A 23,793-nucleotide genomic window follows, 5' to 3' on the forward strand; every position below is an offset into this window, starting at 1 on the left:
GCATCTGGTGTGTCGCCAGTTACGGTCATTAGGCAGCTGCTTGGCTCCTCCTGCTCAGTTTCGAAGTGCTCCCGGAAACCACTTTCTCTAGAGGAACCGGGTATCCTAAGATGTGGCAACAATGAACTTGCAGATAAGATGGACATCATACTGTCAATAAAAACACTGAGCTGGAAACCTCTAACTGCTCCGCCCCAATGGTACCAACGAGCTACTGGTTCAAACTATTTAAATAATTTAACGAACTATTTAAATAATTGAAATTAAATGCAATTTCAAAAAACTAAGAAGTTCTTTACTCTCACTAGCTGCATCTCAAGTGCTGTCCTCAACTGCAACACTGAGAAAGAAGAACCAGTGCATTCTGATGTCCCTGCTCATCGCCCCCAGCACTGTCACATGCCCCGTAACTCATCTGGCACCACCCCTTTCCATTTCATGGACTATGAAAGTCACACCGTCCATGCACACACAGAGTTGTCTACCCCCTCTCTCTGATAAAGGATCTGAAATCGGTCCATGTGTGGGAGGAGTGAACATGTATCATTCTCTGGTTATGTGTTTCCACCGGCCCCAGCTGCTGCCCCTGGAGAAACCCCTGCAGGAGAGGCAGAGCACTGGGGCCCGGCAGCACCGACGAAGGTGCCTGAGAAATCCATCCCCTGAAAAACAGCTGCAGTGCAGAGAAAGCTTGGGCCAGCAGCCTGAGCTCAGAAGCTTACAATCTAGGGATGCATGCTCCTGGTCCCCTCCTCCTGCTGGAAACTGTGCCCCTCCCCACATTCCCCTCCGCGGAGTTTTGGGTCATTTGGATCATGTGATCCAGGCACGCAGGTCTACACGGCAGACACGGCATCAGGAAAGACATGAAGTCGGGGGAGCCAAGCCAGGCAGGCTGACTCCTGATCACCACAGTGGGGAGGCAGGTGACGGGCATGCAGAATCACTGATGATTATGCGTGGGATGAGCTCTGCCAAGTTTTCTTAGCCAAAGACTTAAGGAACTACATCTCTTTTCAATGTCTTCTTCTATAACTACATGATTTTCCTCCCATGCAATGGCTTGTGATTATGTTTCCAAAGAAAAGGGTCCACACCCTAAAAACACACACATATAGGGATCAAGTGCCAAATCTTAAACTGGGCACAAGGTTGATAAAGCAGTGAGACAACTTGCTAGTAGGTCAAGATAGAAATGGAAGTGACTCACATCCAAAGATAAATTCCTAGGAACTGAGGAGGAATGTGGAAATTTCTTCCTTTTTAAACCTGATTTAAGTGGGAAGCTGGTACCTACTAGAGTTGTGGGGTCTCACTGAAGGAAGAGGGAAGAGCATCTCTGCAGGACTGGCAGCAAACGCGCCTGTCAGGAAGCACAGCCCGTGGTGCACCGGTGGGGCTTCTCAGGACACGCAGGGCCGGGAGGCCCGCTGGCTCACTAGCAGAACAGGTGGGACGGATGTGGTCTACAGGGTCACCAAGCAGCATGTTCAAAGCAGCACCCACAATGCTCCTGTTGACACAGCTTTTGTCCTGCACAGCATTTCTGGTAGGGTAGGAAGCACTCAAAGGAACCACGCCGAGCCCTGGACTTTCCCAGCAGGGGATTCATGCCCAAGAGTTCTCGTCTCCACTCAGCTGCCCAAGTCAACAGCGGGGGAAGGAATGTCCATCACCTCGCTATTTGCTTCGCACCTGTGGGTGACACTTTGGGGCAGAACCTTGGCCCGTGTCCCCTCCTCTGAGGCACCAAAAATACCTCCCTGGTATGTGAGGAGGGATGTAGTTTATTCACTGAAACCTGACTGTCTTCATGTGGGAAGCGGAGAGAACATTCTTCAGCTCTCTGCAGAGGGAGTGGGGAAATCAACTTGGACAGACAGAGGTGTGAAATAACAGAGACCTTAATAAAAGCATTTGGACAGCTACATAAAATCCATAACATAAATAGAAAAAAACAAGCCATGTGCCTAAATTTAGGGAGCTCAAGGGCCTTTTCATAAGCCTATCTACCATACAAGAGGAAAGCAGCAACTGGGGTAAGGTTCAAAGCTTGGTAACAAGTTAGAATGATGCCCTTTTGCATAATTTATCTACTTTTTTTTTTTCTTATAGTCCTAACAAACCTTTACAATTCCGATGGCCAAGTGTGTTTAGGCCTTTTTTCCCTGACTAGTTCGTTTATTCTGTGACAAGGTCAGGGTCACCCTTTGGTTCACTAGGGAGCCAATTAATGCTCCTAGGCCTGGCCAGCATTGCAGCAGGCTCTGCGGCCCAATGACATGAGTGCCCAGCGCAAAACACAGTGGGAAAGTGGTGGAAAGCAAGCGTTTAGCCGGTGGTGGTTAGGAACATATTTTTTCCAAGTCCAGGGCACACAGGGCACGCCACAGGGCCTGGGAGTCACCACGATGGACAAGGCCGCATCCTGCTGAGGGGAGCCCAGACCGGGCTTTGCCTGCACTAACCCATACAAAAGGGACACGGACAGGGTGTATATGAATATAGTTCAGTGATGCTACTGAATTATTTCCAAAGTTGCAGAACTTGGACCTGATTCAAAATCATCAACTAAAAACAGGTTTAGGCACCCCACAAAGGCAGACCTGGATGGAGACTGAGCTAATGTGGTCAATGCCAATACTGTGCTTTAACTGTCAACCTCGACCTGCTGGTTTGCTTTCTGTCATTACCACCATATGATGACCTTGGCTGGGTGCCTCGGTCCTAGATGAGGAGGCTGAGACCCTGAGAACGGGCGATGGGTGATTTTCCAAAGCCGCGGGCAGTAGCAAGTTTAAATCTTAGAGTTCTTTGGTACTCCTGTCTTCCAGATTGGGGACCCAGACTTTGGATTTCAGAAATGAGTACAATAAAATAATAAAACAGGGAGTCTATACCAGGTTGTTTCTTATTTTATTTAAAAAACAGCTGCACTCTTTAATGGTTTCATAAACGACTAGAAATGGGGACCAGCATAAGCTCAAATAACAGGGAGTCCTTCCTAAAAAAAGATGATAGGCCAGTTTATGCTAACTTATTATTTAAGGGATATATTTAAATACTCTGAATGCAAAAAAATTATAATACGCTACTTTACTATGTGTATGCAATGTTTTCTCATTGCAAATTTATCAATGTCTATGATCTAAAATACAATTAAATGCTCCCAAATTCTTTCAAATCCTAGTCATTGGCAAAAACCAAAAAAACCCACTCCACACTTGGCATAGATATGTTGAGAAATGATTTCATCTACCTGAGTTTTCTAGGCAAACCGAGCAGAGCACAAGGACATCCAGGCTTCCCCGAGTCCTGGTATTGCCCTCAGAGCTGAGAAGCAAGTGGCTAAGAGCCACAGGTGACCATGGGGCAGCCACATCTCATCCATCCCAGCCTGGCCAGCATGAGCTGGAGGCGCTTTGGGAACGGCTACTCTAAATCACGGATTCCTGGGCAGGTGTGTGTATCTGCTTCTCCCAGGGCTTTTTCAGAGATGGAGGCCTGGCATTAGTAGGTTGGAGAAGCCCAGGTGGGCCTGGCACACACCCTAGGTAGGGTCCACTGCTCTGGGTCAATGGTTTTCCAAGTGGGCTTCCGAGTTTGGTGATCCCCTGGTGACCCCAGGCTGCAGGGTAGGGTGGGGGTGTCTGGCGGGGGGCGGGGCAGGTACGTTCACTCATATAACACACTGACTTTTATCCTGGGGTATACGGCAATGAATAAATACACCTTGTACAAATGGAATCCATGCCCCATATTGACACAAGAGTGGACCCAAACCACTTAGCAACTGCTGCCAACACATGCAACACGTGTGAACCCAGAATTGGGGTTCTCAGGAGTAATCTAACTGAAACCTTCTGGAAGCCCGATAAATATGTGTAGTATTGCAGTGACCTCCAGGCCTTTACCAGGACCCCACAGGGCCGAGCCAGCCCTCACTTCTGCCACAGCCACCTGGGCCAAGACCACAGAAACCTGAAGTACCAAAATAGTTCCTCAACCAGAAACAACATGTTGGTTACTGTGGTCTTTTTCCTCTCAAAGAATAAAAGCAATCTATAGAATTCTTTTGACATTACCATTTAACTTGTGTTTCAAAAAGTTAAAAAATCATAAATGTTTTAGAGCTTGTAAATATCATAACAGGTGTCAGGAATCCTGACTTCACACTGAATAAAGAAGTAAGAAATAACAGACGCTCACACACAAAGGTTGTCAACAAAACAAAACAAACACGACCCATTGGCAGAGAGAATTTTGACCCTGAGATGACCTAACCAGTTAAGAGGAAACAACAGGGGAAAAAGGAGGTATGTTTGAATGCTGGCTTGTCCCTTCTTTCATTTAATCATTCACAGGGAAAAACTCCACTGCACCCACCCTGTGCCAGACAGATGCTGAGGGAGACCACCCTCCACGCCTCTGCTGTGTAAGCCCATCAAACATGGAACATTACCACAATCAGCAATCCATACCCAGAAATCCAATCCCACAGGCAGCCTCCTCTGTGAAGAGAGGGAGCCCTCCCTTGTGAGGAGGAGGTTTTCCAACTCTCTCCTGCAGAGCTCCAGGCATGAGGGAGGGCCTGGGGAGTGCCCCGCCTTGCCCAGAGTTCAAGGGGAGTCTTCCTCTGAGGTCTAGGGTTCCCTTGGAACTAGACGCAAAATGCTGCGTATATATCTGAATTTTCCTGAGGAGCCGCCGGGAGGGTGGCGTGCCGTGATCGTATAGTGGTTAGTACTCTGCGTTGTGTGTGAATTTTCCTGAGGAAAAGATTAATGGTTTGCATTGGATTCTCCACATGGTGACCCCAAAAGGGTTAAGAACTTCTGCTCTAAATGAATAAATAAAATCTTAAAAAAGGGGGGGGTGCGCCTGGGTGGCTCAGTCATTAAGCATCTGCCTTCGGCTCAGGTCATGATGCCAGGGTCCTGGGATCGAGCTCCACATTGGGCTCCCTGCTCAGTGGGGAGTCTGCTTCTCCATCTCCCACTCCCCCTGCTTGTGTTCCCTCTCTCGCTGTGTCTCTCTCTGCCAAATAAATAAATAAAATCTTAAAAAAAAAAAAAAAAAGAACTTCTGCTCTAGAGAAGGTGGAGTCCTCATAAGGGCCTTCTAGGGTGGAGAGCAGCCTTCCCTGACACATGTGCTGGCTTGACAGGGGAGAACATGTCCCTGAGAACCAGCAGGGGTGCACCAACAGATGTGGACCTGGGGAGGCATCCCTCTTGGAAAGTCTGCGTGGGGCCACCATGCAGACACAGGCAGGGAATGTTACTTGCTCCAAGTCCTTCCAGAAATATGTCAAGTGGCTTAGCAGAGGGGAGTAGAGCACTTCCCCTGAGCGTGTTAGAGAAGTGGAGCCTTTTCAGTGTTTGTAAGGTAACAGACTGACGTGAGCGTTGTGAAGATCACAGTAAAATGAATGAAAACGTTATGTTTACCATGCGATCAAAACACGGGAGGCCAACTGTGAGGCTCCCTGTTTCACATCTGCCCCCACCAACCGGCGGCATGGCACCCTGAGTCAGACACTGGGGAGCATGTTACGGGGTCCCTTCTGGAGGAACACACCTACCTGTGTGAAGGAAACCTTTTCTGCAGCTCAGAAATAATTAAGCCTTCCACGAGGTGATCTGTTTCTGTCACGAGGTCAGCAGCTGATGTTTTTGTGGAGACGCGTTTTTCCTCAGAAAGGGCTTTTCTGATGATCTGAAATCAAAGTACAAAAACGTACAGGAGGTAGTGAAACGGACGAGCACCCTGGTCCTCCACATATGCTCTCGCCTCCTGGGCGTCAACTCTGAACAAAGTGGGTGGCGGGTGTGGGTCTGAGGGCCACTGGCTGCTTCCATCACGGGCAGGCCATGGGGGCTTAACATCATAACCAAGAGCTCCTGTTGGGGCGTCTGATGAGCCTAACTACCCACTGTTCTTTCACCAGAAAGACGGGCTAACTTGTTGAAGCTTGTCCTACCTGTGGAGCAATTATTCTTTGAAGGAAAAGAAAAAAGAGCATGAAGTGGTTCTAAAGAGCATGAAGCCTCATCCAATGTAAGATGATGTAACTAACATACCTTTGCCCCCAGAGAGTCCCAAGAATTTGATTTCATTGTAAAAACGTATTTTCCCTAATTCACTTCACGCATCATATGGAGTGGATCACATGCTCTTGAATCCACATTCAAACGGGGAGACCTGGGAGAGGTTAAGAGGTACTTCACCAACAGGAAGGCACACTCTCCCTGCCGCTCTGGTCAGGGCGATACCTACAGGCCAGGGCGGATGCGCCACTACCTCACTGACCCCAGGGTCTGGGCTCACAGGCCGACTACCCAGTGCAAACCTGCTGCAGCCAAATACAGAGGCGAGGCATGGACGGTGCCTCCTGGTGCCTCTCTGCCTGGCCCAATCGGCTCCAGGAACCCCTGGAAGGCCCAAACAGGAAGGCATGTGGAGTGGTTAATCAGTCACAGGACACTTTGGGAAGGACCAGGTCTACTCTGTGAAATAAAAAGCACTCCTTCTCCAGCCTGGGCCTTTCTTTCCATTTCCGTCTGTTGTAACAACTTAGTGTCTCCCTCAGCGTGACGACAAAGTCAGGACACCTAAAAACTTCAGACCTTTCCTCCAAAACTGGCTACCACCCCAAGATCCTGCCTTTCTTCCCAAAGTACCATCAATCACTCAGCTACCCAGACTCCACATCCTTTGCCCACCATGAGCCTTATCCCTCCACCTTAGATCATGTTTCCCGAGTGCCTGCTTCATGTTCGGTCTGTGCTGGTACTGACGGTGCTGAAGAGGAGGGCAGCAGGAGATGGCCCCCAAGTCTGCAGAGAGGAGGGATGCATGTGGAATTTTAAAGAATAAGCAGGAGACCCCGAGACATCCAGCAATCCCCACGTTCTATGCTCGTCACATTACCGGCCCCTAACAGTGCCAGCCCCAACAGTGCTGAGCCTGGACAGATTTCCTTCTGTTTTTCATCTTGGTCACTAACAGATCCGTATTACAGAAAATCTAAAGTGTAATTTTGTAAATAATGCAAAAGACAAAGCATCTAGCGCTCATGCAGAATCCATTAACATTTCTGTGCCAGTCCCCAGACTGTCTGCCACTTGGGACCTTCCTGGCCCTTCTATGTGCAACATCCTCCTTAGCACAGTCAGGCTAACTAATCTCCTTAAAACGTTGATTTGCACACAGTACGTTCCCACCAAATGAATCTCCACAGGTTCCTTGTTTATAGATTTGAAACTCCTCAAATCTAACTCATGTAGCACTGCCTTGTCCTCTAGGGACCCCTAAATTTTGGGCTAGTCCAGACCTCCTATCTATAGGTCACGTGGCAAGGAGCTTGTATCTTGTACGGCAATTCAGTGTGGTGCGTGGGGGTGTGTTTATGTGTGCACGTATGTGGTGTCTGTGTGGTTTATGCATGTGCATGTGATGTGTGTGGTTTATGTATATGTGCATGTGATGTGTATGTGGTCCCTGTGTGTGTGGGGAGGTGTGAAGGGAGTGTGTGTGGTTGTGTGTGGGGTGTGTATGCATACGGTTAGAGGGAAGGAGAGAGGAAGACCAGGCGACATGCCATCAGAGTTTCTCAAACTTCACTGTGCATGAGTCACCTGAGGTCTTGCTGGAGTGAAAACTGGTCAAGAGGGTATGGGGTTTGGGGTCTGACATTTGCATTTCTGACAAATTCTGTGGTGACCCCAATGCTGGGGGCCACACTGGAGTAGTTGGGCTGAGAGCAGGTTCTCAAACCCCAGAATGAGGAAGGGTCCTCAGGGGCCTGGGATGTTCTGACCCACTGCCACACACGAGTCCTGGGACAGCCACCCTGAGGGGACACAGGCTTCATGTTACACTTGAGCATTCACACAGTTCAATGTTGGGATTCCAACCATAGTGCCCTGCAGTCTCTGTGGTGGGACTAGAGCAATTTTTCAACATGCATCAGCTTCTATCACGTTAATGCTTAGAACTGCCCAATGACTGCCATGCTTTAGGAAAAATCCCCAGACCTACAAATCTCACCTCCCACAGGCCACCCCCATGCTCGCCATCCTTCTGCCATTCTGGTCTTCTGGCTGATCCTCACCAAATTTCTGTCTGTCCCAGGGACTTTATATTTTCTAGTCTATCTGGAACTTCGTGCCATCTGAAATTAACCTGTTTGTCCCTTTGTTGATGGTATGTCTCCCCAGGAGAGCAGGAGCTGCTCGCTTTGGTTCCCTGCCACGACCCCTTGCCTCTAGAATCGTACCTGGCACAGAGCAGGTGCACAAAATTCTTTGAATCATGAAGAAAATACACATCAGACTGCTTGAATAGATTCTGCACATTTTTTTCCAACTGGACCATTACTCTGTATGAACACTGACCACCTTGGTCTCTTTGTTTTGTTTCACTGTGGGTTTTGGTGACCCTGTGAGAAAGTTAAGATGTGCTTGGAGTCTCCTCCTCTAACCTCCATCCACCGGCCCCACCTCCTGGAGCCTGCCCGAAACTGCTTTAGGACACCCGTTCCCACTTACCACACGACAGTCAGAAGGGCTTGCTAAACCCCTGATCTTAAGCATGGGTCTTCCCAGCATAAGACACTTCGGGGCTCCCTAGCACTGAGGATACAAAACCCCCAAAAGTGACATAACCATAGCTTCCTTGAGAGTTGATCTCTAGCAGAGACTATTTGATCCCAAATAGCTAGTATTCTTTCTTTCACGAACAGAAGCCCCAGGTTTAGCAAGGCTCAAGAGTCCACATCTCTCTGCCTCTTGTGCAGGGAGGTGTGGCCCCGTGTTCTGCCCAAGAGGGCTGAACAGAAGGGATATGTGCAACTTCTGAGTCACACCCTTAAAAGGCCACTGTTTGCACACCCCGCCCTCCTGTCCTTTCCCCCTCGCCAGCTGGTGGCGATGTGGCTGTGGTGAGCGGTCAGCTTTGGTCACGTGGGGAGAGAGCACCTCCTTAAAGCAACAAGCGACAAGGCACCCTGTTCCCTGAGTGACTTGGAGAAGCAGAGCCCCTACTCCCCAGACTTCTAACTGGGCTGCTGTAGGAAAAAGAAACCTGCCTTGCTTCTGTCGCTGGTCTGTGAAGGAGGCCGAACCACCAACCTAACAAATGGGCCTCACCTAACCTCTGCGTTCTCATGCCCCCCACCCCCCACTCCATGACGGCTACGCGCCAGCCAAAGTACTCACTCACCCTCACGCCTCCCCCCGCCCCACAGAACCACCAGCCTTCTTCTGGCCCATGTGTTCTCTTTGTGACTCAGCTCAGACATCACCTCCTCTATGACGAGTCTCCAGCTTCTGCAGGCGGAGGGGCATCGGTCTCTAAGCATGCTGCTAGGAAACTTGTGCAAACCAGACAGCCGGCCTCTTGGGATTCCACATCGGGCCACGCCAGTGAAGGAGCCCCGGCTGTCCTGTCTCTGTATCCACCTCCCACAGGTAGATTTTGCGCCCTACGCAGGGGCTGCTCCACGGTCAGGTTTGGGGGACATCTGAATGAAGATTTCTTGGCTGCTACAGGCTGAGCTCATTGGTAACTCAAGCAGGAAGACTTTCCAGCGAGTGCTCTTGTGAAGCTGTATCTAATGGCCCTGGTATTTATGCATTTGGTCTTCCAGATCCAAAAGATACCCGACTCTGGTATGTTGAGGAGCTGCATGCTCAGGACCTCTGTGGGCAGTTTGGGAAAGGTCTGATGTCATCTGGGCACACTTTCTGGAGGACCCAGGCCCCTCACTACAAATCACACAGAGGGGAGATTTAGGGATTCAGGAGGAGAGTATTGAGTCATGTGCGTTTTCAAAATATTTCTTGTGTCTATTAATGTTTATTACTCTTGTGCTACGATCATTTCGATGTGGGCATGTGTCATGAGGAAAGCCATGGAGCTTGCATACCCCGCGTCCCAGTGGCAGGGCAGGCCACACCGCCGTCCGTGTTCACTGGCAACCTGCAGTGGGGTGCCGTGGCCAGCCCTCTCTCAGCCGCTGCTGCTTCTCCCGGCCTTGGGTCGCACTCACTGGGACACCTTAACTCCTCCCTCTCACCCGCTGACACACCCAGATAGGTAGATCCCATTTCCGAATGATTTCCAAAACCCGATTCTGCTAACCTTCTCCCGTGGTCTGTCACCACCAGCCTCCAAACCTCCTCCCGCCTTGCTCCTTTGAACTGCGGTCCCCGGCGAGCACAGCAGCCTCCCCGGAAAGTAAATCTATCTCTTGGCACCCCCCTTGTGGCTTGCTGGGCCCCCCACGAGGACGGCCCATGTCCTGCGGGTGAGGACCTCTGTGGCCAGCTTGGGTGGCACTCGTCCCCATTGCCACCCTCAGTCACTCTCTGTTCTCCTTTCCACAACTTTGTCTTTGAACACGAGTTCCTTTCCTCCTGCAGGGGCCGACTCCGTTTGCCCTTGAGGACCCTGCTCCCACCTGGCTCCTCCAGGAAGCCGCCTGTGGAGCCCTCCGCCCACTCACCCTGGGTGAGGCCCTTCCTCTTGGCTCAGGGGTTCCCTAGCACCTGGCACATGTTACAGCACACTCACATCACTGGAAGGCACTGCCCAGTCTCTCCCACTAGATGCACCTAGAGGGCAAGAGCTCTGCCTTCCATCGGAGCAGCTCCAGGACCCAGCCCTCCCTCACTAAGGGAGCCTGCCCCCCAGGCTCCAGGCCCAGCAAGGCAAGAGGCATTGTATGTAATGGTGGATTTCCGAGTGTGGGGAAGCTATATGTAAACTAGCCTCCTCTCAGTTGCCCAGGGCTCGGAAATGCTATTTCTTCTAGTTCTTCGGGGAGGAAATGCACATGAAAAACTCCTGTGTGTAATGTAATTCCTACTTGGACCCATTTCATAGCATCACTAGGGAGCACAGATGATACCTCCCCAGTTTGGAATCACACAGATCTGAATTCCACCTGGGAGACCGCGGAGGGTGGGGGGTATCACTGAGCTTCTTAGAGCCCTAGTTCCCTCATCTGTAGTAACAGTCGCACCTCAGACACTGGGTGATTGTAAGAATTAAAGGAGGAATCCTATGTAAAGGTCTTGAGACACAAAAATGGTGTACATATACACTCAGACCCGTGCCACTCTGTTGTTCTTGAAAGCAAACACCTGACAGAACTTAATGACTTACGACAAAAAACCAAAACCTGTACCCAGTGTACAGATCTCAGATGGGATGACAAAGTACTAGGTTAAGAAAAGTTTAATTCATAAATGTTCCTACCCTGCAAGGAATAGCGGTGAGAGTGCGCTGTATTTTTTCAAACAGCCCGGCTGCTCGCCACAGGCCTGTCCACAGGGGATGGCCCCCGGGGCTGCCAGGACAGCTTGCTGCCACAGCCCTTTACCACAGCTATTTGCGCTCCTGGAGATCATAAACATTCTCATTCTGCCAGCAGTTAAGTCAGCGTATGCTGTTTTTTAACTAATGTTTTTCAGCTACTCACTAACGAAGCATCTACTCCACAGACCTCCTGGACTGGGTCTCTCCTTCCAGATAACATTCTGTTAGTGCATAACATCAAAAACAAGGGCTCTTAGTCACTGACACCTGAGTTTCCAGTCTAAAAAGAAGGGACGCCATCCGCTTCAATGCCAGTGTCAGGGTCCTATCCCAATGCCTCCTTCTAGTCTGCGCACCATCTTGATTCTGTGTTTCTGTCCCCAAGTCTGCTGTACAGATAGTCTCCCAGACCCCAGAGCAACCTGTGTGTGCCCCAGAGCCCAGGGAACAGTTCGCCTAAAGAACTTGCCAGAAGTGGGGCTTCCGAGAGGCAGCAGGTCTGTTGGACTGAGAACGTGGCTCATGGGGGTGGCATCCTGACGACACTGACCGTACGTCTCAGGTTCTAGACAGATTCGAGCTCGAGTGTGATGTGATGGTTCATCTTATGTGTCAACTTGACTGGGCCACGGTAGTCTGGGTTTTTGTGCAAGGGTGTTTTTGGATGAGATTAACACTTTAACCAGGAAAGCAGACTGCCCTTTGGAATGTAGGTGGGCCTTGTCCAATTAGTTGAAGGCCTGAACAGAGGGAAAAGCCTGCTCCTTCTCAGAGAGAACTCTCCAGCAGACTATGGCTGACTTCATCTGCAACAGCAGCTCTTCCTGCCTACGGCTTTTGAGCAGGTTCACTGGCTCTCCCTGGGTCTCCAGCCTGTCAGCCCACCAGAACTTGCTGGCCTCCAGTTGGTTGTGTTTCTCTGAGAAACCCTAATACGCAGGACAATCAGTAAAACCTACAAAGTGAATTCCACATGGTTATCATGTAGCATAGGGGTCAGCAGTCAACATCTGCTAATACCTCACAAATGAACCTTAATCACGGGAAAGTGGAGGAGCTGATTAAAGCAGAGGTGGGCCATGGACACCAGGTTCTCCTGGGCTCACAGGCCAGCGAGTTTCAAAGCTCTCCAGTGTAACTGTCTCCCTCTTCAGCTTCATGGCTACATTTCCTCCAACTTGCCATCTCTACTTTCTAAATTCCCGTCACCCACCACCCACTGTGTTCCTTGCACTCCAGCATGACTCTAAACCAGCCTCACCAGGCACCTGGCCACCTCGTGCATCACATCCTGGGGACACCCTCACCCATACCTCAGCTGCCCTTTTTTGTGTCATCTGACCCTCTCCACCTCAGGCCATTCCTTACAAGTGTCCAAGATCTCAGGCTGGGCCCTGCCAGCAGGAGCCACTCCCGGGACCCCACCTACTGCATCCCCGTGGCCGGGTCATCACCCTGCTGGCACTCGGGCTCACTCTGTCCCGGCACCATTCCAAGCAGCTCATGCATACCAACCAGTGAACTCTCACAATAACTCTGACACAGTAATAATTATCTTCCCATGTTCAAGATGAGGAAACTGAGGCACAAAGAAATGAGGAAAGTTGCCCATGGTCATAGCTGTTAAGTGCAGGAAAATGGATTCCACAGCAGGTGCTCCCAATTTTCCATCTCTGACCAGAGCCAACCCCCTCAGGGATTCTCTAGTCTCTGACCCGTGTGGAGTTCTCAAGCAATGGAATCGACCCAGCTGCCTGAGCCAGAAACCCACAGGCTCTTCACAATGAGGTCTCCATCACCTTACAACTCATGGCCAAGGCCACCCACCACACCATCATGGAGACTCACCTTGGTCAGTCTGAGCAGGCACCCCCCTGCCACCCCACCCTCCACTGAGGGTCTCCTCGTGGCCCCGCAAACCTCACCCACTCACTGGCCTCACTCTCCTCTTCCATCTCAAGCTTTACTCAAGGTGCCACCCTTGGCTTTCTCCCCTTGGGGTATCCATCTTCTCTCTCTGCCCTGACCCCCTTACCTCCCTCTACCCTCCCCAAGCCTGTTACCTAACTTCTCTAGTTTTTCCTTTTAAAGTCACAGAGCAGGTATGACTCTTTTCAGGAAGTTGTTCCATCTTCCAGGGCCTGGAAGGATCGACACCACAGCCATCCTGCATGCTACTATGATCATCAGCTTAGGCCTCTGTCCCAGGAGGCCTGGAGGCGGGGAGTGGGGGGGCTGCAATGCCCACTTCATGCCAAATGTACCACCCAGGCAGCCCAGGCACTGCCCTGGCCCCCCTGGGGTTGGGAGTTGGCCCCCTGGGGTTAGGACAGTGGCCACAGAGACCCTGAAACTGGCTTCATACATGGATGGGATACCACCCCTCAGCTGAATTCTTCCCTCATCTCCCATGGGAGAAAAATGTGAGCCCGCCAGCCTTCGGTTTCCAGGCTGATGAGGCCGCGAGACAGGGAGAAGCCAGGATGCAAAAGTCCCCCTCTCCTGATGGTTATATTTTAGATAACTATGGTATAATATCAAAATTTAAAAACTGACATTGGTAAAATGGGTGTTGTAGCTGGACACCCTTTTACCACATGTGTTGATTCATGGAACTACCACCTAATCAAGACACAGAACCATTCCATCAATACAAAGATCTCCCCCTGCTACCCTTTATAATCACACTCCTCACCCTGCCCCCTTCCTCAGGTGATCCCTACTCACTGATAACCACTAATTTCCATCATTATAATTTTGTTGTTTGGGCAATGTTATATGAATGGAATTGTACATTACTTGACCTTTTGAAACTTGAGTTTTTTCACTCAGAGATCCATCCAAGTTGTTGGGTATATCAATAGTTCATCCTTTTGGGGTGCCTGGGTGGCTCAATCGTTAAGTGCCTGCCTGCGGCTCAGGTCGTGATCCCAGGGTCCTGGGATCGAGCCCCGCATCGGGCTCTCTGCTCTGCGGGGAGCCTGCTTCTCCCTCTCCTGCTCCCCCTGCTTGTGTTCCCTCTCTCGCGGTGTCTCTGTCAAATAAATAAAATCTTAAAAAAAAAAAATAGTTCATCCTTTTTTGTTCCTATGTAATATTCTATGATGTGGGAATATAACCATCAGGAGAAACTGGATGAAATCAGAAATTTAAAGTCTTAAAAAAAAAAAAGAAAGAAAGAAACTAGACCTCTCTGTACTATTTCTGCAATTATCTGTGAATTTATAATTATTTTACTATTAAAAGTTTTCTTTAAAAGTTCCTTGGGGGAAAAAAGAAAAAGTCTGCTTCTCCTCTCTACACCTCAGGGTGTCAGGGCTGAGCTCCTCCAGCCAGCCCCCCACGCCTAGGCTGGAACTCACCAGCATCATTTCCATGTTCTGGCTAAGTGGTGAGATTTCAGGCTACTCTCCCCTCAGCCCCGAAGACTGTCCTCTCCACTAACGAGCGCCCCATTTAGGTTAGCAAGTAAACATCTCAGGGCCACAGAGAGGCTGACTCACCTCCATGTGGGAGTGCTACCAGCCTTTGCTTCCATCCCTTTAGTAAGATGGGAGATTTCAGGGGCTCCTCCCGTCAGTGCAGATGCAAATGTCTCTGAAACAAAGCACTCCTTCTCATCCCCCAGCCCAGCTCCTGTTAGCAAAGTGAGCATAAGAAACAAGTTTCTTCCCCTACAACAGCATACAAGGAAAATGGCCAGTTGGCCTCAAACACAGGGTCAGGGACGGGTGGGCCCTGGACACTTGGACCACATGTGCCCCCAAAAATGGCAGGTGCTATTCTGTGCCTGCCAGTTGTCTCTCGGGAGTTCTGTCTTGGCTGAGGTTTCAAATGTTGGCAAAAGTTTTACAATTTTAAGTGCAGACTGACCCCCACCCTGTGGAGCTAGGCAGAAACTGGAGGCCTGGACCTGCGGCACAAAATGCCACCTGGGGCCAGGGGAGGTGAGGGACAGAAGGTGGGCAGTGGGGAAACTGCCACCCACCACCTCCCTTCCTCCAGGAGCCGGCACATTGAGCCCCGGTGGGAGAGGAGCAGGGAGTCTCTTCTGAAAGAAATGAGTGACCCAAGACCTCCACATACTGACATCTGGGAATCTCCCAGAGAAAATCCAGGAGCTTGACTTGGGATCATCCTAAGGTGGAGTCCGTGGGTGAACAAACCTGCTCTCTCGTGGTCCAAGGACCTGGCCTTAAATCCCATCCCAGGCCAAGGGCTCCCAAACTGGCGTCTCCACCCTCAACCTCTCCCCTGAACTCTGGATGCAAACACAACACCTCCACTTAGAAATCCCCTGGCAATTCAAGCCTGACGTGCTCAAAACACACTTGACTTCCACTTCCAAACCTGTTCCTCCTGCCATTTCCCCACCTTGGGAGACGGCAAATCCATTCAACCAGTTTTGCAGGCCCGAACCCTTGAAGGCATCCCTGCCCCACCCCCCATACGCACACTGCCTCCACTCCAACAGCAAGCCTGACAACTCTGCCTTGGAAACCCAGCTGTCTACCACCGTCTTCGCTACAGCCCAGTCAATCCACCTTCATTTCTCATGTGCTCTATTTGAACAGCTTCCTATCAGATATCCGATTCTGGTCCCCCATGGAGTTGTAGGGCCCCACACACCAACCAGGGCGGGCTCCTTACTGCCCTGTAGGGTCCCAGACAGGACTGCCCAGAACCTCATTATCACACTCAGAGTAAAGGTATAGTCCTTTCCAGAGTTACTCAATAAGTATTTGTTCAGTGGGTGAATACATTTCTAATTAGTATTTTAGTACCACCATTGTAAAAACAGGAGATAGCCAAGCCAAGCAACACATGAAAAGGCACTTAGGTTCATTAGGCATATGGGACATGCAAATTAAAACAATGAAATACCACCTCAAACCCATCCGAATGGCTATAGTGGAAAAGACAGACAATACAAGTGTTATCCAAGATGTGGAGCAACAGGGGCCCTAATCCGTGCAGGGAGGAGTGGAAATTTGTACATCCACTAGAAAACTACCTGGCAGAATTTCATACCTGATGACACAGCAATAATTTCACTCCTATTATTAAAATATCCCCAGCAGAAATGCATACATACATAACCAAAAGACACATGCAGGAATGTTCACAGCAACATTATCCATAACAACTCCAAGCTGGACATTATCCAAAGTTTCCTCAAGAGCTGAATAAACAGTCATTTAATCACCTAACAAAATACAGCAGTAGTTCTCAACGTGTTGTCTCCGGACCAGAAGCAACTTGGTAGAAATGCTAATTTTTTTTTTTAAGATTTTATTTATTTATTTGAGAGAGAGAATGAGAGAGAGAGAGAGAGAGAGGAGAGGGGGGAGGATCAGAGGGAGAAGCAGACTCCCCACTGAGCAGGAGCCCGACATAGGACTCGATCCCAGGACTCCAGGATCATGACCTGAGCCGAAGGCAGTTGCTTAACCAACTGAGCCACCCAGGCGCCCCTAGAAATGCTAATTCTTGGTTCGGCTCCTCACCTAGTGGATCAGAAACTCTGGGGATGGGAGTGAGTTTACCTCAACAAGCCTTCCAGGAGCGCTCTGATGCATGTGAACGTGTGAGCGCCACTTCTCCACAGCAATGAACCCGATGAGTTTGACCACACTGAGGAGATCATTAAAAATTCTGTTGGGAAGTGGAAGATGGCTATTGGTAGGTACACAGAAAGCTAAGCAAATGAAAAACAAATTTTTTTTTAAGGGAAATACAAGTTGCCTAAGAAAGCAAACATGTAATACAACTATATACCCAGCTTAACCAGGCCTTACAATTGTGTGGTCATCAGAACGTGAGCATGGATAACGACGGAACCAATCAGGTAATGCAACCACAGAACATCATAAACACTGTCTAAAACAGATGACTCAAGAACGAGCAGTGGAAGCCTGTGATTTAGAAGACAGGTGTTAACTATCTGAAAATTGAAAGCAGTGATGCCTGGGGAGCAGCACGAGGATGATGAGGGACCGGGCACTGCTGTTCTCATCACAGTCCTCTCAGGGGTATTCCACTTGGATCAAGTTCCCTGTGTGAATAACTGATAAAAATTAAAATCCCAGATCAAAAAAAACAACACTGTGTTGGCAAAGCCAGCCAGACAAGGGCGTTATACTGGGTCAGAGCCCACTGCTGGGTGTTCTCTGCCCTGGGGAGTCAGAGGTGGACAGAGAGCATCTACAGTCAGAACACGTCGGGGAAAGCACACCAACCAGACCAGGGACAAAGCTGGGAAGACGCACAGGAACGACGAGGAAGGTCACGTGGGAAGGTCCGTGAAGGAAAGGGTTGGGGAACCTAACCCTGGAGGGAGGGTACCAGTTTTCCAGGAGCATAAGGCAGGCAGAAAAATACGATGTGTGTTTGGAAAACGCCAAGTAGTTCAATGTGGCCAGCCAAAGGGCTGGTCCACGCGGGGGCTACGGAGATGGCAGCCTGCCTTCTCCAGTCCAGACTGGGCTTTGGGAAGCGGCACCCGCAGGGTACATATGGCCAACTGGAGAGCCTAGAGGTCTGGAGTACTGAGCGAGGGTGGATCCTGGGCTTCTGTTTCCCTGTCTTGTCCTAAGATTTTGTTACCACCTGTGAAGCTAATGCAGCTGGGGCTCCAAGGGTCCTGCCCTCCCGGAGGCTCTGTGAGGTCCTTGGCATAGCGTTCACATGGCCACACGTGAACGCCTTTTCAAGTGCGCAAATATCAGCTGTTTTAACTACAGATGTAACCACTGTCTCTTCCCACTATGACCCCCATTATATTTTGTGTCAGGTGGCAATGGAGTGGGTCCTGGCATTTTTGGCTACAGGCAAGTTGAGTGGAGATGAAATTTACTTTGGGCTTGATGGGAAATCTGCAGGGTTTGCCGTCACACCTGTCCATAAGTTATTATTAGCCATCCTGTGTAGGAATGGCTTCCAGAAATGCTTCTACTGTCCACCACGCCGACTGACTTGGCCTGGGGACATAAAGGGCTGGGCCAGAGGAGCATGTGTGCATGACCTGTGGCAACCGGCACACGCGGTCATGAAAGAAATAAGCAACCACATGGAACTAGAAGCCAATCTGCAGAAAATTCTTCCATCTCTTACAACAAACATATAAAATAAAATTGACAGGATTCTCAAATTTGATGGCAATCCTAAATATCTATATAAACCTACCCAATAATAAATGTGAAGCCTAAATAAGCTTTTCTAAACTATCAGTAGTCAATTTCAAGTAGTCATGTTACAGGAAAGCCTGAACTTATCTTTCTATTGGCTCCATAGAAAATAGCACAGAATCCTTGTCATTCGAAGGCACAAGGGGCACGAAGCCAAAAAATGTGAAAAAAGTCTTACAGGAGATTGAAAAGCAGCTAAAGGATTACTTTTTATGCATTCTGATTTGTAGCATCTTAAAATTTATACTGTTGATTTTTCTTACCCTAAATGTTTATACCTAATTTCGAATTTGTAATTTTGTATTTTTTTTTCTTAAAGAGGGCTCCTAAATGTCTAAGCTTCATGCCCAACAAAATCTGGATCTAGTCTTATGGGACAATGAAAAAAAGCAGTTTTCTACGATACTTCTGTTCACACATCAAAGATGATAAACACCCATTTCAATGAATATTACTACTTGTATTTGTGGTGTGTGATAGCAGTGAGACTAAAGCCACTGCCTTCCCCAAAGCCCCACAGCCAGGGAGGGGCTGCTGCAGGGGCCTCAGCAGGGGTGGTTGGGCACGCAGGAATGGGTGGTGGAGAGGCAAGGAAGAAGGGAGGAGGAGCCGGGGAGGCCACTGTGGAGAGGGCAGCACTTTGGGGCAGGCTGCTTTTGTGGAGACCTCTCAGGATGGGGTAAAGAGGCGGTGGCAGCAAAGTGTGTAGGGCTGCCCTGACCCAAACCTATGTCTGAAAGATGAAGGGCATCAACATTTATCTCTTGGGAGGTCCCGCCCTGCCCCCCATGTCCCCAACACTACTTTGGGCATATAGAACCCTCGGGACTCAGGAATTCAGCACACAGAACTGTCTCAGGAGCAGCTGAGAGGAACAAACTTAATAAAATAGCAGAACTTTGGGTACTGATGAGGGGGTGGGCATGTTGGGTCACAAGGCCACTGTAACTGACCAAATACTCCTTTAGCTAAGGAGGATTCAGAAAAGGATCACCACTACCTACCTTTTCATCCCTCTTTGGGCTATCCTCTGGGCTAAAGGCCAGATTTTCTCCAATAAGTACCCCATTCCCATGAGAACGTTATTAAGAAAATCTGTCCCACTTTACACAGGTTGCAATGACCTTGTGTGGCTTCTGTTTGTTCCAGCCATAGACAATTCCAGCCACTCTCCCCTCCACTGCCCGGCAGGCAGGAAGCATCGCCTAAGGCCCAAGAGGGAGCCCAGGACTCTGGGCTCCCTGACCGGACTCCTAATGGCAGAATCTTTATTTTGCCCCACCCCCACTCTCAAAAAAAAAAAAAGTTTGTTGTCAAGTTGTGAAAAGTTAAGATATCTCTTAATAATTGTGCCTGCCATATTTCAAGTTCTATATAAGCATCTGTTCAATAAATAGATGTTTTAAAGACACTTCTGTTTCTTCAAGGATTTAAACTTGAAAAACCATAGAAACCCATAACAACTCACCAGGGTTTACAGTGTAGTGTCAGAATCCTAAGCTGGCTTCTCCTTAAAGCCTCAAGGAAGAAGAGTTTTATGGTGGAACCTAAAAGTTACTAAATATCCTGATGATGCTCACTCTGGAAAGGAAGTGAGGGGCCTGAGAGGGAAGGAGGGGGAGAGCAAATGCTCCCTGCACATAGTGGATCTGCTTTCCAGGAAGAATGTTTGTCCTGCAGCTGCAAACTTCAGCATTCTAGCACTTAAGCTTTGGGGTCCTCCTTTTCCTATAGGAAGGAAAGGTGACAGAGCCAGGGGATGAAGTTTCACAATCCACCTTTTAAATCTTGACTCCTTCAAACCACAGAGGGAGGGCCCTCCAACACAAAATGTGTCTACTCAAGTGTTGAAATTAACTTTTAAAGGGGATTAGAGGATTCGCACCAAGATAAAGCCCTGTCCACCAAGCACGTGACAAATTCAGGGTTGGTAACATCCTGACTTTAACACCTAGGAAGAACCAGCGGAGCATTTTCATATTGCTAGACCTGAAAAAGAAAACGCTATTTGGATATAAAAAGTCAATCTGCTCACACTGCTACTTCTGTCCAAATCACCAGAACACAATCATGTACCTAACAAGGCAGGAGTAGGCCATCTCCCCACTCTAACCTGACCCTGACCGTCCTGAGACAACCACCACCGCTCATTCACTGCACAAGGACTTCCAAACTTTACAATGTGTCAGGCAAAGCTTGGGGTACTGAGGAAAAGGTGGGGAGCAAAACGCAAAAATGATAGAAAAGAGGACCTGCACTCCCTTTTCAAACTCAAGTCGCAGGTTCTCTTTAGCTATGCTGCTCGATTTTCATCCTTCTTCTGGTCAGTGTAACAAGTTCCTCCAAACACTGAGTGGAACCACTTTTCAGCTGTGGGCCGGAGGAGGTACAGATTCGGGATGAAGAAAGACAATCAAACAGCAAGCCCGCCACAGCTCCGTCGGCAGGGATTTAAACCTGGGGGCAACCACACCCACGTCCTGGCCACAGGATCTATTCAAAGGTCCTTAAAAACAAACAGCTGCGGCATTGAAGCCTGGGAGGGCTTCTTAAATCCCAGGACTCTGATTTGCATAGCCAATATATTCTAACCTACTCTCTCCGACGCAAAGGTCAAGTCACCTACAGTTAGACATTCAATTGCCAAAAGAGAGCATGCTTCATGCGTGGCTGCCACCGAAGAAAGAGGCGCTCACCTCTCCTGGCTCCTGTGATGGAGAAGGTAAAGGGACGGTCCGTGCCATAAACCAATACAAAGACTTCTTTCACCATATCACGCCCTAGCACCCTCGGTCCGCAGATACCAGACGCCCACCGCACGCGGTCAGGCCTCGCCGGACCCACTCCGCACCCGGGGGCCGCTCCTCCTGGGCCGCCAGGCACGCGGCCGCACGCTGTGCCGGCCCTGCTGCCCTGAGCCCCGGAGGGTCTCCTTCCGTCCCACGGGACCTCTGCTCGGACTTGGCTAAGTTTCGAGTGGGCACCCAGCGGCCAGGGCGCCGCCCGGCCCGGGCCGCTGGGGCTGTGCTCTCCAGGACCCTGCCGGGCCGGGGAGGAGGGCCGCGGCGCTCACCTGTCCCGCCCGCAGCGCCAGCTGCACAGCCGCCTCGAAGCACTCCTCCCAGGGGCCCCCGGCGGGCGCCGCCTCGTCCTCGCCGCTCGGCTTCATCGTGGCCTCGCCGGGCCCCGCCACCTCTGGCCCTCCTCGCCGGGCCCCCACCGGCTCCCGCCGCCCCGAAGCCAGGCTCCGCACTGCTTCCTTCTCGTCCCGCCACTCCACGCCTCGGCCTCCGCCCGCCCCACAGCTGTGCCCGCGGGAAGGGCAGGGAGCGGGCAGCCGCCAGGGGAGCCGCGCGGCGCGTCCCGCGTCCCGTCCGGGCCCTGCCCCGAGGCCCGCCCCTCTCCCCTCTCTTGGCCGCGCCTCCCACTCACCGCCCCTCCCAGCGTCGAGCCCCGCCCCCTTCCCCCGCCCTTGTGTTCCCCGCCACTCCCGGTACCTAACCCAGCCCCTCCAGTACCGAGCCCCGCCCTTCCCAGCGAGGATTCGGGCCCCACGGGGAGCCCAGCTCCTCCTCGGCCCGGGTCTCTCTACCTCTGGCCCGCCCCTAGTCCCGCCCCCCTCCCCGCGCGCGTCTTGCTCCTCGCTCCGCCAGGCCCCGCCCTGAGGCTGGCCGCTCCCCGTCAAACCCCGCCCCTCCAGCCTTCGGCCCCGCCCCGCCCGCTCCACGCTGAACCATCCCCACCCCCCTCCCGTGCTCTCCGTCCCCCGAGAAGGGTGGGTGCTGGGGACAGTGGGCCTGGGACAGAAGACCCGGAACACGACTGGAGCAAGGTCTCGGGGTGGGGGCCGTGCGCGCCGGTGGCTACGACTCCAGCCGGGCACCGGATATGCAGTGGGCGCCCACGCATCTGCGCCAGTTGGGGGCGCCTCCGACCCTCTCGCCGGGTCCAGGCGGTCCGCGCGCACGTGGCCCGAGGGGCTGCCAGGCGAAAGAAACTTCTTTCAGCTGCTAACGGGTTGCTCTTCCTCAGCCGACAGCCGCACGTCGCCGGGGTTGTCAGCCTCCTCGGTCACCCGCGGGCGCCCGCCTTCACAAAGCGCCTGTGTTCCCGAATGTTTGGATGCAAAGGAGAAGCCTTCACCCCAGCTAAAAACCACACACTACGATGACAGTGGGTTTTATAAACTGTCTGAACTCAGAATTCCGATGTGGAGCCCATACTGTGACTAGTCTTTATTTGCAATGAGGAGTGACCTTTTCGATCTTGGATTCTTTAATACTGCTGAACACTGGCACCACCTAAACATAAATACAAGGCATTTCCTGAGGTGTCTCTAGTTTCCGAAAGTTTAATTTCATAAGCTGCTCTGCCTACACTTTTATAAAATATGCTGACCCATATAAAGTTATTCTGGAGTGTCACTTCTCAGTCTGGGAGAACAATGGGCGTTTGTACGAGAACCTTGATGGGACATTTTTCACACAACATAACAAGGAATTAAATGTTTTTAGATTTTGTGTGCGCTTTATGTTGAAACATCGTGTAGAGAAATTTTAGGTTTACGTGTAAGAGATGAAAATTACAAACAATAAGGAGGAATTAGGAAGCCAGAGCTGGGCAGGGCACTCTAGCCTTGCCCAAAACCTCGGGAAACTAAGCCAAGAATTGCCCCAGCTTCCACAAAGGCCATCTGGGGGCAGCTAAGGGCATGCTCTGCTCCGTCCTTTTTGTTCCCATTTTTCTTGGTTTTCGAGATATGGAGCTAGACTTCTGAAAAATACTTAAGACTATGTTCTGGATGCTTCACTTTTTTTTTTAAGATTTTATTTATTTATTTGACAAAGAGAGACACAGCGAGAGAGGGAACACAAGCAGGGGGAGCGGGAGAGGGAGAAGCAGGCTTCCCGCTGAGCAGGGAGCCCGATGCCGCGCTCCAACCCAGGCTCCTGGGATCATGACCTGAGCCAAAGGCAGATGCTTAACGACTGAGCCACCCAGGAGCCCCTGGATGCTTCACTTTAAAACTAAATGCATTCAGTTGTTGATTTTCATGGCGGGTTTTCATTAGAGGCCCCTTCCAACACCAAGCAAAATTTGAAGTTACAAAATTTCTCTTTGGTGCCTTCTTACTCCCCTTTCTGTACACCTCTCTCCCGTACTCCCTGTCCTGGACCAATCTGGGACCTCAATGATATCGTTAGATAAGCTCTTATGCTTAGCTTATTTAAACATCTAAAGAAAAAGACTTCATAACTTCATTGATTAACTCTGAAATAGC

General features: G+C 50.4%; 1 protein-coding gene across 3 annotated transcripts in view; it reads right to left on the reverse strand.

The window, feature by feature from the left end:
- The window catches only part of IMPA2 (inositol monophosphatase 2), a 42,522-nt gene extending 20,618 nt beyond the window's left edge, over positions 1-21,904 (reverse strand). For all 3 annotated transcript variants that reach the window (XM_027577274.2, XM_027577273.2, XM_027577275.2), the window contains exons 1-2: positions 21,586-21,904; positions 5,585-5,718 (exon numbers count right to left, since the gene is read on the reverse strand). In XM_027577274.2, coding sequence (XP_027433075.1) covers positions 5,585-5,718; positions 21,586-21,681 — 230 coding nt within the window. In that variant the 5' untranslated portion in view covers positions 21,682-21,904. The remainder of the gene's footprint in view (positions 1-5,584; positions 5,719-21,585) is intronic.
- Positions 21,905-23,793: the final 1,889 nt, after the last annotated feature.

The sequence above is a fragment of the Zalophus californianus genome, chromosome 14, assembly GCF_009762305.2.
Source record: "Zalophus californianus isolate mZalCal1 chromosome 14, mZalCal1.pri.v2, whole genome shotgun sequence".
Lineage (NCBI taxonomy): Eukaryota > Metazoa > Chordata > Mammalia > Carnivora > Otariidae > Zalophus > Zalophus californianus.